The sequence below is a fragment of the Phaseolus vulgaris genome, chromosome 10, assembly GCF_000499845.2.
Source record: "Phaseolus vulgaris cultivar G19833 chromosome 10, P. vulgaris v2.0, whole genome shotgun sequence".
Lineage (NCBI taxonomy): Eukaryota > Viridiplantae > Streptophyta > Magnoliopsida > Fabales > Fabaceae > Phaseolus > Phaseolus vulgaris.
This window is the reverse complement of record NC_023750.2, coordinates 5,469,903-5,484,751: the sequence shown is the minus strand read 5'-3', so window position 1 is coordinate 5,484,751 and position 14,849 is coordinate 5,469,903. Positions and strand designations below refer to the sequence as shown.

Sequence of the window (14,849 nt, the reverse complement as noted above, 5' to 3'; positions counted from 1 at the left end):
TAACCCATGGTGTAAATATATATTTATAAAACTTGTAATTAAATTAAAAAATATTGTACAAAATTAATTTAATTGTAAAATAATTATTTGAATGATAATAACAAACATTGTTTCTGCCTAATATTCTGTGTGAAAATGGATTATGTTTTAAGTTTGGTTTGATTGACATTTCATGATTGATTTTTCTTTTCTTTAGAATTTTGATATCTGTTGTACAACATGATCGACAGGGTTCTGAATTGTATTGGAATGTCAATTTTGGTGCTTGTGTCCCTCCTTCTTCTTTTTTTCTCTCATATTATCCTTTATCTTTTGGCATGATCATGATGAAAGAAACATGGGTTTGATCAAACTTTGATAGATTCTGAATGCTGTGATGAACTTTGTTCTTCATTGTCCATTAAGGGTTTGCTAGATATTGATATACTCTTTAAACTTGCTTCAAAATAGAATGAAGTTATGTTACTGATTTGGTTGTATAATCCTCTCCTTGCTCCTGTTTAAGATAATTATGAACTTATCCTGAATCATTTTTAATTCTGCAAGAACACTACAGATCAGTGATGTAAGAATAACCTTTTTTGTCCATGATTGAATTATTGATTTAGGTGAAGATTAAGTAGTAACTTCATTCCATCCTTGGAAACAATGGTGTAAACTCCTCATTAGTATCTTAATTAATCTTTAATTATAACTGATTTGTGATTGATAAACTAGGTAAAGAAGAAAATAGTAAAGTCTATAAACATACTAATTTGGTAGAAAATAACACAAGAGTATTTGTAATTTGTACTTAACAATATACACACTAAAGAAATAATTCAAAACCAATCAGAAATAAATTTTAAAGTAGATTGCAGGGGCCGCGCGAACGCAGGCTCCCTATTCCACAAATTATGATGTAGGCTCTGTCACTTGGACAGACCTTAGATCAGCACCCCTTCCATGTGCAATGAAGGTCACTGCCCTAGGCCATAGGCCTCATTGATCACCCATTGACCCCATCCAGGTAAGTATGTTTTCCAATGCCACAAGCATTTGTTTTATAGCTCATACACTTTATCAATTCCATTAGTTTTCTAATGTGGGACTTAAGTCGTCTTCTTTGTACTCTGCCAGTGCAAGTTCTTTTGGAAGAACTGTCTTTTGTATTTGAGTAAGTAAAGTACAACAATTAAGAAATGTCATCAAAATCATCTTTTAAGCCAAATGATTTTGACTTGAACTGCCATAGAATGGTTGTTCATATGAAAGAAATCAACAGAAAAGTTCAATTTGAGGAAAAAGCACGATGGCAGCTGTGAATTTTTTCCTGCTGCATAAATGTAGCCTTTTATGAGGTTTGTTTTTCCTTAGTGTGATATCTTATAACTTATCTGTTTTTATCTATCTGTACTAGAGGCTCAGTGTGTTTTGTTGGGGGCAGTTCTTTTGTATTTGCCATGACACTATCTATGTTAAATGTATCTTGTACTTTTCTTTTATCTTGTTTTTAGTTATAAACAGGTTGGAACACTGTGTCTTTCCATTTAATATATTTTTTTCTTGCTGATAATATAAATTAAGGAATATTTTAACTACAATATTATTTTTAACTAAAAATTCGAAGTAGTATAGTGCTCCTCAAAATTAAAAGAATAATAAGTAGAAGAAAAGGTAATGTTTCAATTTATTCATTCTTAATTTTTGGAGATAATTATCTTCTTTCATCAACTTCAGAAGATTTCAGAGAAAGCACTCCCAATTTCTGCTTGAGTAAGCATGAAGCACAATGATATTCTTTTTTTCCGTTGTTTCTGTCTAATATTCTGTGTGGAAATGCATTCTGTTTTCATTCTTTTCTTTGGAAAATTTTGATATCTGTTTTACAACATGATCACCAGGCTTCTTCATGGTTATTGGAATGTGCCAATTTTAGTGCTTGTGTTCCTGTTTTAGTGCAGTTCTTCATGGTTATTGGAATGTACAACATGGGTTTGATCCAACTTTGATAGATTCTGAATGCTTTGATGAACCTTGTTCTTCATTGTCCATTAAGGGCTTGCTGGATATTGATATATTCGTCATACTAGCTTCAAAATAGAATAAAGTTGTTATGGATTTGGTTCTATAATCTCTCCTTGCTCCTGCTTAAGATAATTATGGACTTACCCTGAATCATTTTTAGTTCTGCAAAGACATTACAAGTCAGTGTTTATGTAACAATACTTCTTCTGTTCATGATTGAATTATGGATCTAGGTGAAGATTAAGGAATAACTTCATTCCATCCTTGAAAAGATTGGTGTAATCTCCTATTTAGTATCTTATCTGTGAACTTATTTCGTGAAATTATAACTGATTTGTGATTGGATGTAAATGTAAGACTGTTTTTCATTGATAAGCATGAACAATAATAAAATGAGATTCTTTTGGTTATAGGTTGAATCAACATGACCAATAGAAAAAGTTGATGATCAGTCAAGTGAGAGGTATATTTCCACATTTAAGGTATCCTATTCTACCTCCCTACGCTCCTACTGGATAGACAGCACCAGGCTATTCTACATTCATCCTATAATCATAAATTTGTTAGAATATACTTCTGTAATAAATGTTTCAAATTTCAACAAACCAGATCATACTCAGGTTTGCTCAATGAACTAATTAAATTGGATGGGAAAAAACTGGGTAAGGAACCAAATAATAGAGACTAAACTCAATAAACAAACTAATTTAGGACTATGTAAGGAACCAAACATAGGAATAGGGCTTAACATTGAAAATTAGTACATTCCAGACAACATCAGTTAACTCAACAACAATATAAGAGGTCTCAACTATAACGATCAAACAGACAAAAGAAACTAAATACTATAATGATCAAACATAGACAAAAGAAACTAAGTATCAGAATGGAGCCCAAGTGAGTGATGAATCCTTAAATTTAGATTAGTAGAGGCCGCGCGAACGCTGGCCTCCTCTACCACAAATTTTGATGTAGGCTCTGTCACTTGGACAGACCTTACAACAGCACCCTTTCCAAGTGCAATGAAAGTTGCTGTTCTAGGCCATGGGCCTTCATGATCACCCATTGACCCCATCCAGGTAAGTATGTTTCTCAATTCCACAAGCATCTGTTTTATAACCCATACATTTTACAACTCCATTAGTTATTTCAATGTGGGAGTTCATTCTTGTTTATACTACTGTCTTTTGTATTGAGAAATTAAAGTACAAAAATTAAGAAAACACAAATGTCACCAATATTATCTTTTAATCCAAAGGATTTTGACTTAAACTGGTTGTTTATATAAAGAAATCAATAGAAAAGTTCATTTTGTGAGATAATAAACTCAGTTAAATATTGAGGAAAAGACATTATTTTAATTGATGTTCAGTATTTCCTGATTGGTACTCAGTGCTGGCCATTTGGTTCATGAAAAAATAACTGTGAATTTAGATTAATTTTAATGATTTCATATTTAAACTTTCTTTCTATTATTTTAGAACTTTCTCTTTTATTTCATGTGTGTCGTTCTCCTAGTTTTGCATGATTAAGAGAAAAAAAAAACTGAATTTAAGAAAGAGAAAAGAAGAAACATAGATTTGATGATGAAAATGATAGTATTAATTATTTGATATATGGCATATAGAAGAATAAGAGAGAATTCATGGCAATAAGCAAGGACAAGTTGGAAGTGTAGATGAGACTGTTCCATGGGCATTCTTGCAAGAACAAGAAGCTGGTTTTCCTGGATTAGAAGAGGCAATGTTGTTTTGATCCAGTACAATGTTGTAACAACCTTGTGGACCACAATTCAAGGTAATGGCTTCATTGGTCATACTTGTTCCATGAAATCCACGAAATGTGATTCCACTCACTTCAACTCCTCCATTCTAATTATGCCAAAAATGCAAATTTAACAAGTAAATAAATTAGGAAACAAATTTAAACTCAAATATATTCTTTCACTCAATCAATCAATCCATGTACTCTATAAGAGTACACTATAGTAGAAGTAAATGAGTAATAGTTAATTAAAGAGATAAAGAAAAACTATATGACCAAACTTATATCAAATTTGAACCTATACCCAATTTTTATATAAAATAACAAAAATACTTTTAAATAAAAAAAGAGTGTGGATAAAATTACTATGATTTTTTTTTTAAATAATGTTTTTAGATTTTTTTAGAATATATTTTTTATATTTCGGAATTATTCTTTTAAAATGAGATTTTGATTTTTGAATTGTATTATAAATTTTAATTTTCAGAACATAATAATCTATTCAATTTACTTGTCCATAATTTTTTTTATTTAATTTTAGATTTTCATTTTCAGAATAAAGGGTGTTTTTGGAATTTATCATTTGTGGAATTATTTAATATTTTTTATACAATTTAAAATATTAATTGCATTCTTTAAAATTTATTACGAAATTTTATATTTGCAGTAATGTACTAATATAAAGTTACCTGTAAAGAAGGCTTCCTGTTAGTGTAGAATTGGTTAATAATTATTGGGTTTCGAGTTTGTATCAATGTAATTTCCTCAAAAGTGATTCCTCTTGCATAACCAGTTCTACCCTGAAAAAAAAAATAGACAATATATTTAATATTCCATTCAAATGACAAAGGACAATGAAAAAATATTTAATTTTTCCTTTTGTTTCTTCTGTAATTTTGAATATTCCTTAGCAACTAGTTTTCCTTTTTTCTCTTAATGTTACATGATTTAAAAATACATTACCCATTTATAAGTAGAGATATCAAAATGGTTTTGTCAGACACTTAATAACTTATCGTTTATGTTAAGCTAATTTTTTTATCAGAATAAATAAATAAATTAATTGAAATATACATTAACCTGTTTAAATAAAATAGGTATAAAACAAATAACTTAAATATAAATAAGCTATTTTTTAACCTAAGTCATTTGATTTAATGGTTACATTGTCAAGACTAAGTTAATCACATTTACTTATGAGTATAAAATGATTTGGGAGATAAATAAAGTGTTGAGGAGATTTTAAATCGATTATGATTTAGTTATGTTAAGTATGAGGGGATTTGAAATGTAAACAACTTTAAATGAATTAATAGAAATACTATTATGACGGATAATATAATGTGTATATATTCTAGTGTTTCATTAAATAAACGGTAAATTTTATATTAATATGAACATTTGTTTGCTTTTGTTGGACTTTTACTTGCTTTAATTATATATATTATAGATTTGAAAAATAATAGAACTTTTTTAATGAATATATAAATAAAAATACATCAAATTGAATATTAAACTTTAAAATTTTAAATAAATAATATATATATATATATCCTATTTTCATTATATCAACAAGTTGTAATTTTTGTTTAAATGTTTTCTGTTGATTAGAAACCTACGTAACATGGATACGGACACTGACATGACACGGACACGAATATATGTATAATCTTTAAAATATAGAATACAAAAACACGGATCTATATATTATATAATTATGAATTATATAAATGGAAGCATAAATATTTTTTCATGACTGGTTCAAAAGAATTTGTTCCTTATTTTTATAATTATAATAAAAATTTATACAATAAATTTGAATTTTTTAAAAATTATTGTATTTATTATTTTTAAAATTAAGTTAGAACAGTACTAGAATTTTCAAAAATCTAACAAATATAATTTTAAGTTGAAATCGATAAATGTCGTACGAGCGTTGATACTGATGTGTGTGTTTGACACGTACACGTCACTGTCTGAATCTAGAAACACACTACATAATATATATATATATATATATATATAACTTTAAAAAGAGACATAAAAAAGAAGGTTGAAAACAATTGTTACCTCAAATGTTTTGATTCTTGCTCCATTTTGTGTTTTTGTGAAGTTGCAATTTCGTACATGAACTTGTTCCACTGTGTTACTGTTGCCATTTCCCAGGCTCCCAATGCTGATTATTTCATTAAGACATATTATAAAAGTGTTTTAGGTTAAAGATATTAGTTGCAGAAGTCACAGAAAATAAAGTAAAACACAGTTTATAAAAAACCTTATTCCATGGCCTGGTCCACAAGCAATTCCAGTAACATTGACATAAGAGGAGCCACCACTGATGGCAATGCAATCATCACCTATATGAACAAACACAAACTAAATTACAACTGCACATAAAACACTATATTCAAATTTAATACATATATATCTGCATAAGAATCATCTTATGTATATATTATTTCTTACTGATAAAGAAAAAGAAAAATCTGCTGATATGAACATTGGTTTACCACATGCTATAGTTGAATCTCTGATCCATACATTTTTGGAACCATAAACAGTGATTCCATCAGTATTATGACTGTCAGCAGGAGACAGAATACTGATACCAGAGAATGTCGCTCTCACACAGCCGTTTATGTTTATGTGAGATTTTAGACTGTTAATGATGTTCAAGTGGCTAACACTGAGACCAGTGCATGCATTGAAAGTAATCACCTTCACACAACATGAATTGGAAAAACATAAATCAGAATCTTGTAAATTTAACCAAAACCTTAGTCAATACTAGAATATCAGAATGAATTTTCTAACCGATGGTCGTGGACATGTTCTGCATGGCCACCATGAAGAACCGAAGCCATCGAGTGATCCTCCAGTACCATCAACTGTGAGACCATTTACATTTGTGATCAAAATCCAAGTATACTTATAGGATGGCCATGCACTCTTGGTAGCTGCAACTATTTTCCCCCGAAGCTGCAAGAACATAAATGAAACTGTTAATGAAGTCAGAGGAATAATTATCATTACTAGTTGTTAATAATGTGCAATAATGATACATTGTAATTGTGTTTATAATCAATCTGCAATGTGTGTATATATATACTATTAAATAACATAGCAAATACGTTTTATTTTCTGATATTAATTGCATTGACTTTTCTATTTAGTATATTTATGGAATAATTAATTAAAATAAAAATTGCATTGGAAAAAATCAAGAGACTTAAAGTACCAAAACGTTGAACTAACAAAAAGAAAAATGAATGAATTATGAAGTAAACTTTAAGTCTAACTTAACCCCATAAAATTAACTCATAGAATGAGGTTTGCACCCATATATATACAATGAAATATTCTAATCTCTAGTCGATGTGGGATCTCCAACACACCCCTCACGCCGAGAGTGACATCTCGTGCGTGGGACAATATATTATTGGTGGTCCGATAACGGCCTGATAGGCCCAACAAACACTCGTTATAATAGACTTTAAATGACTCTGATACCATATTATGAAGTGGACTTTAAGTCTAACTCAACCCATAAAACCGGTTCATGAAGTGAGATTTGCACCCACTCATATACAATAAAATATTTTTATGTTGATGTACGATCTCCAACAGAATGTAATATTATAAATACCTGAATTTGAATATTTGAGGCATGGCAAGGACCCTTTAGCATTAAGGGTGACAAAAGGAATTCATAGTTTGCAGGTATGACTAGGGTTGCCATCCCTTGTGCTCCACAAGTGCTTTGCCAAGCTTTTAAAAATGCCTGCCATCAATTCAGAACACAAATTTTATTTTAATTAATTTAAAATCTAAAATCATCACTTTCTTGAGATGAATAAATAATATTATTGTAGGGATTTGTAATTTTTTAAAGAAATATCATACGCTAATATAATGTTATAGACACTAGTGAATATTTTTGGAATGATAAAAAGACAATGAAAAGGTTTATATTATGTAGAGATGGTATAATAATGGTTGACTTCGTATGGTTTTTTTAACAAAAAAAAAAAAATGACAAATGAAAACTACGATCACAAATTGTTTTAAAATAAAAATTTACTCATTCTATATATTGAAACTTTTGTTAGAGTGTATTTCAATTTATGAACTTGGCTTACGATACGTACTCAGCGAAAATATTGACGTGATAAATAAGTATTAGAACATTGAAAATGTGAGATTATCGTTAAATATCGATATGAGGTTAAAATATAAAATCAAAATTCCACAATTAAGATTATAAAAACTTGAATTAAAAAATATACATACTTTTAATAAGAGTTAAATATACTCTTTTTTTTTCATGTAATATAATATAAAATTGATTTTTCGATCCAAATTTTATATCATCCAAGTATTTATAATATAAAAATGATTGAAATTTATCATTCTTTATGTAGAATAATTGTTAGTTTTGTTTCAAAAGATTGATAAATGTTTTCAAAAGTCGTTGTTTTGATTGGAAACCGATGTCCACATAACTATTACCAATGGGTTGATGAAGTGAAATATCATATTGAACCAATCTCACAGACAGAAAAACTCGTTCAAATTATTTTGATACCACATGCACTTGATGGTCTAAAGTTTAGACCAAAAACAAAAATTCAATTTCGTGTTATAAAATATATTTAACCCAATTAATAATTACAAAACAAAAACACACAAAGCCTTAAAATTGCAAATAACAAAACAAAAACACACATACTTGTGTATCATCCGATCTCCCATCTCCCTTAGCACCATAGTTTATGACATTATAAAATCCATTTTTGGTTTGACTTGACCCATGGCATAGGCATGGAGAAACAAAAGCAAGAATCAAACCAAAAGTGATTATGCTTTGCATGTTTTCACACAAGCCCATTTTTTTCTTATTTGGTTGAATTCCCTTTGGAAGAGTAGGGCTCGTGGATAATTGAGTAAAGTATTTTTTTTTTGTTTTGTGAAGGAAACATACATGTGTGGTTCAGTATATATAGAAATGAATAGGTGCCCAATTATGAGAAATTATTCAATTTTTATGGTATAATATGGTTTATGTGAAAGGAATTTCTATTTAATAAACTTGTGGAACAACAACAATCACTTAACTTAAGTCATTTCTACTTAATTACGAAACGGAATTCTCCTTTTTTTAAGGTCATCAATGATGAACTATGTAATATATTTTGCCATTTCTCCCATAATTTAATGTATCATTAATTAAAATATGGACATTTGGTTTAAATGTGTTTAAGTGTATTTAAGTCAATAATGATATATGGACAACTAATATATTAATTAATTATATAATTATTTGATAGGCATTTATTTAATTAATTGTTAAAATATCATTGGTTAAATAAAATATTTCTCTCTTTTTTAGGTTTCTCATATTTTACGCTTGAGATCTACAATAATGTCATCGACACAATGTGTTTTGGACAAAAAATAATTAGTTGTTATAGTGACTAAATTAGATATCATTTTATAAACTAAAAAAAATGTTTTTAAATTAATTTTTATTATTGTTAAATAGTTTCTAAATTGGTATCTAATTAGCAACCAAAGTTTTATCTACCAATTATTTAGATTCTAAACTTGGTAAGAAAAACATTGGTTGTTAATTAGATACCAATTTAGAAACCATTTAACCATAATAGAAACTAATTTATAAACCAAAAAACTTTTAAGTCTCTAAAATAAGTCTCTAAAATGGTTTCTAATTTAGTCACTATAACAACTATTTTTTTTTTCTAAAATTGGTTTCTATTTCATGATTTTCTTGTAATGTTAGGCTTAGTATATATTAAAAATTTAAAAAATGTTTATGGGAATTTTATTTCACAACTATATACTTTGATGCATAATTGAAGAAGGAAATAACATTTTTTGGATGCAAAAATTGTATTTTTAAAATTTAGACTTTCACTTAGAGTATGAAAAAAGAATTAGGTTGTGAAATTGGTGGTAACTGATATCGTTGACCAAATATAGGAAGAAATTTAGCTACAGTATTATAATATTATTAGTTACATTCTTCAATCAAATGGAGAGTTTCATATCAATATTTGTGAATATTTCACACAATCTTTTATAACGTAAGTTAGAGAAGCAACAATCAAATTCTAATGGAAAAACGTCAAGGCAACATATGAAACGCTTAATAACGTTTCTCCAATCTTTGGTCCAAAAATAAATTATCCCCAAAAAACAAGGTTTGTTTTGGTCAATGTAACATCTTTATTCTTACCCATATCTAATAATATAATATGCATGTAATATATAAATAATATACAACTATCTCATACTGTATACCAGAATATATCTCACTTCATAAGAATTTTAATATATAAACAAAGATTTAAAAACAAAACATTCAAAATAAAAACATCTCATCCTCCAGTTGTTCATTGAAGAGCATTATCACATGCAACCTCGTCTCCTCGTCTACTCTCATGTAAATAAATGATCATCACATATAAAAAAAAAAAACAAAACTCAACAACAATAGAGTAAGCTAACCATAAAAATATTCTATATAATTTCAACTTCAATTAGCAAACATAAAATCATAAATTCTCATTCATTTTTCAAAAAATCATCAAGTATCTCTCATAATTTATCATTCACATTTATCATGTCAAACTTCTACGGACCCATATACTCAAACACTTGACTCTACTCCCGGAAGACTCGTGCATTGACTTAGACTTAGATATCTGCACATGTCATACTACCTCACTATGAATTCACACAGCTATGCACATAAAATAATCTCAATATTATATAACCTAGTATGACAAGGTTAATTCATATGATTTGAAAGACCAGATTGTATTTCAAACCACATCACATGAACCTCCTGATGAATATTTTGTACAACAATTGTACCGAGTCAAAAGTAGTAATTTGTCCCTAAGGACGAATATCGAACCCACAAGGAACAATTATTTAAAATCCTAATAGTAACATTCACTAAGTATAAGAATATGTAGAATAATTTACATGAAAATTAAATAAAAGCAAAGTAAATGAGTAAAAGATTTCAATTAAGAAAATTGGGAATGAGGTTAATCATTCTCACTTGTCTGTAGTTTTAAACATATAACATTCCATCTAGATTGACATTGATGCGCATATAAAAATCATTTATATCAATTTCTCACATACAAAATTATTAAGAGAGTCTCCTAAATATCGATTCCTCGCATATTTATAAAAACTCCTTAGTATTACGAACAAATGTTATAAAGAAATTAACATTTCAAAATATTCATGACATTCAAAAATGTTAAGCATTATTATTTAGGTCAGATGCGTAGAAGTACTTTGAGTTAAATATAAGGATCAAAATCATGAATAGTTTCAATCATGATCAGTTAAATCTATCATCTTTTAATTTGTTGAGTTCTAATTCATGTTCTCTAAGTTTCCAGAACAATGCAGCAGTGGAGAGCTTGGATAAATCTTTGGATTCAGAGATTGTTGTTACCTTAAGCTGCCAACTTTTGCCAAGACATTTTAAAATCTTTTAGTATTTCCGACATTTCCTTATATGAGTTGCACTGAGACACCCTGAAGAATTCATCCATATTCAGAGTAGAGGTTATGATGTTTTTGGCTAGAGAAACATATTGAGCCTTCTTCTTTTCACTATCGCTCTATTCAGACCAAGGCTTTTTCACTGTTTCATCTTTGACAACCTGCATAGGCATAAAAGTTTCATTTACCACTGCATCCTAAATTTCAATGTCAATGGATTCCATAAAAAATTTCATCCTAATTTTCCAGAATGCATAATTCAATCCACCAAACATAGGGGGTTTATTGATAGACACACCCTCAACAAAAGACAATTTAAACTCATACATATTGAACAAAAAAACTTGAGTAAGCTACAAGTCTTAGCTCTTGATACCAATTGTTGAGTTTATTAATATCTAAGTTCAAGAGGGAGGTGAATATGACTTATAAATTTTTCACAAAGAAAAATTGTTTTAAGAAATCCTAACAGAAAAGAACAGATTGATTTTGAGTAAAACAAATTTATTTTCTGATTCTAGGTAGTAGTTTGAGAAATACAACATATTTGTTTTAGAAACAACATATTTTATTTCGACTTAACAGTTCTACACACTTGCAAATTTAAATGATTAGCAACAGAGATATTTTATGTAGACCTTAATTCTGAAAAGCAAATTTCAAACCTTTTGAAAGCAGTTTTAAAAGAATAAGGATCCTGAACAATTGTTTAATTAAATTTTAACATTTGTATTAATCAGTTAAAGATTACAAATTTAGTGAAATTTTAGGCAAGATAAAGATTTTATCATAATCTTGAAGAACAATATATGATTTAGCCCAGCTACAGTTAAAACAACAAATTCAATTTTAAAACAACAAATTCATTTTATAGCAGATTATTAGATTTCATATTTAATTGCATTAATCAAGAAGAGAGAAAGGCACACACAATTTTATACTGGTTTACTCAACAAGAACTACATCCAGTCTCACCTTATACCAAGGTGGATTCCACTAATGCAAAGCAATCTTTACAAAAACACCACTTAGTTCTTCAACCCTCCAAGAACCAAGATCACAAGCTGAAAAACTTTATTTCAGCAACACACTAACTTTAAGAAACTCTATCAAGAAGTACAATTACAAACACATGGATTGCAGATACAAGAGTTCAAAACAAGACTCTCACAGGTTCAACACTTTGACAGAACCTTGAATCTTTAACCAAAAGTCACCAGCAAGAGAGCACTTGAAGTTATTAAGAAAACCTTTCAAAAACTAAAGTGAATTTCAAACTCTCACTGAAAGCACTTGAAAAATGTATGCAAATCGTGATTGCAAGGTGTGTTTTGACCTGAGATCAACCCCTCCTTTTATAGGTTTCAGATCAAAACAGATTTTCAAAAAACAGTTAAGAGTTGTTATAAAAATAATAGATTGAAGTTCAAAAGAACAAATTATTTTTTGAAAATACACATGGTGGCAACATAACCACTTTTAGACAAGTTGAAAATTGAAATGTGAACAAAACAAAATTTGGAGTCAAAACTGAATTTTGAAAAAGGTCAAGTAGTTTTGATCCAGTACCAAAAGAATCCATTGCTTTATCAAATAATAGATCGATTTTTGTGTAGTAAACTAGTTTTTGAAAAAGCTTGAAACAGATTTTGAAAATACTTTGTAAGAAAACCTTGTGCTTGAGCTCATCACTATGGTTATGAAATATAAGGTAGATCATAGTGAAAAAGGCTATTTAAACAACCTCTAACCTAACAAGCACCATGGATACAATGTACATCAGCCTTTAAGAAGATTTTCTTCATCAAACACTTTCTTTATCCAAGTTGAGTAGAGTCTTTATCTATCTTCAACAAGAGGGCTTTATTTATATTATTGGTTCATGGTCATTGACTCTGATGGGTCGTATATCAGTTATTATTTGACATGCATCGTGATCCCCTACTACCAGGGATGTGCATCTTTCAATTAATCTGTTTTAGTTGGTTTGTTGGAAATATTCCTGTATATTTTGGGATGCACCTTGACTCATTCAACGCTAATTGTAACTGTTGTTACTTATTGAACTCCTTGAGATGTTCGTTGAGTCGTCCGGTCGGTCACCAAGACCGAGACTAGTCTGTTCGGTACTGACTGGTACACATTTAAGTCACACAAACCATACCTTATTTGCATGTTTTCACCTACTCTCAACAATAATTCCAACATTGTTTTCTTTTCATCAATAAATCAAATTTTTTATAAATAAAAATACATATAAAATAAGAACATTTGGGATGCTCTAACCTCTATACGTCAAAATTTTATACAAAAGTCACAATTTTATTGTTTTGAGTTAACCCTAAAAAGGATAATCTCTTTATTTTTTTTTTGTTTTATATAATTTGATATAATAAGTTTTGGTTTAGTTTCCTAGTCATCTTTGTATTTTCTTTTCTTTCCAAATTTTGTCATTTTATGAGTTAGAAATGATTGATAATTTTAAGGGGTGTATTTCAGATTCTTAATTTAAGGAGTCATAAATTGCACGTCAATAATTTGTAATAATAAAACATTTCCACTACAAAAAATATGTTTATTAGTATAGGTAAAAAATAGACGATGTAAAAAAAAAATAGATGCAAAATTTGAGCTATCATCGAATTTATGTCCCATGGAAATGAGAAGCTAAATCTATGGATGCAAAATAATAGTGTGGGTCTACGCAAGGACGAATGTAGCGTCGACTTAACTGTCAAATAACCTTCACAAGTGGTAATATCAGCATCCTACAATCCTCCATAAAGCCCACATTAATTTATATTAGGTGTAGGCTTGAAAGACACTATGTGGACACTAAACAAAAATAATTAAATATTAGATAACGCGGGAAGAAGAACGTTTTGTGCCAAAGTTAGGAATTTTGTGAGTGTAAGATTGTGTTAAATACCTTTGATCACTTATTTCAAATGATCACCTTTTTCACATTTTTTCCATATTAAATAAGATTTTGTCGACTAAATCTATATAAATATCCATTTTAATACTATGTAAGCCACGATGATGTTGGCCTAAATAAAATATAATTTATTTGAGTATGTTAAGCCTCCACCCAATAACACCACACCTAATTTAATTTTTAGATTTTAAAAAATCATAGTGTGGGCTGAGTCAACACTTAATGCTTACCTTTTTATTCCGTGCATTCGTAGCTTGCGTCCCTTATGTAGATGTTATCTTATCATTATTATTTTTTCCTTCTAATAATTTTTAGCGTGAATTTCACAATTCTTTAACTGACAGTATCTTTAACATTTATTTTCGTGTCTCCCATATCTAGACTTAGTAGACACTAGTAATGTCCTTTACTTCACCGTCACTTTTTTTATCAGCTAATTCCAACTTTTCTGGTAATGTTTCTATATATAAAACCCATTTCAGAATTATTTAATTAAAAAATTATAGAAAATAAAAACAATTAAAAAAAAAAGTGCATATTAGTTGGTCACAATAATATTTATTGATCAACTAAAAGTACTCATTATTTAATT

General features: G+C 28.8%; 1 protein-coding gene and 2 non-coding genes across 3 annotated transcripts; all 3 read right to left on the bottom strand.

The window, feature by feature from the left end:
* Window positions 1-856: 856 nt before the first annotated feature.
* On the bottom strand, window positions 857-1,017 carry LOC137819892 (U1 spliceosomal RNA). Its single transcript, XR_011082475.1, has one exon. It is a non-coding gene; the product is annotated as a U1 spliceosomal RNA (small nuclear RNA).
* Window positions 1,018-2,934: 1,917 nt separating this feature from the next.
* On the bottom strand, window positions 2,935-3,094 carry LOC137819890 (U1 spliceosomal RNA). The gene has a single exon (XR_011082473.1). It is a non-coding gene; the product is annotated as a U1 spliceosomal RNA (small nuclear RNA).
* Window positions 3,095-3,589: 495 nt separating this feature from the next.
* LOC137818990 (probable polygalacturonase At3g15720) lies at window positions 3,590-8,737 on the bottom strand. Its single transcript, XM_068622676.1, has 8 exons — window positions 8,501-8,737; window positions 7,418-7,552; window positions 6,586-6,750; window positions 6,282-6,489; window positions 6,047-6,128; window positions 5,842-5,947; window positions 4,461-4,571; window positions 3,590-3,878 (listed from the first exon to the last, which is right to left on the bottom strand). The coding sequence occupies exons 1-8, from the start codon at window positions 8,657-8,659 to the stop codon at window positions 3,651-3,653; spliced, it is 1,194 nt and encodes a 397-aa protein (XP_068478777.1). The 5' UTR covers window positions 8,660-8,737; the 3' UTR covers window positions 3,590-3,650.
* Window positions 8,738-14,849: the final 6,112 nt, after the last annotated feature.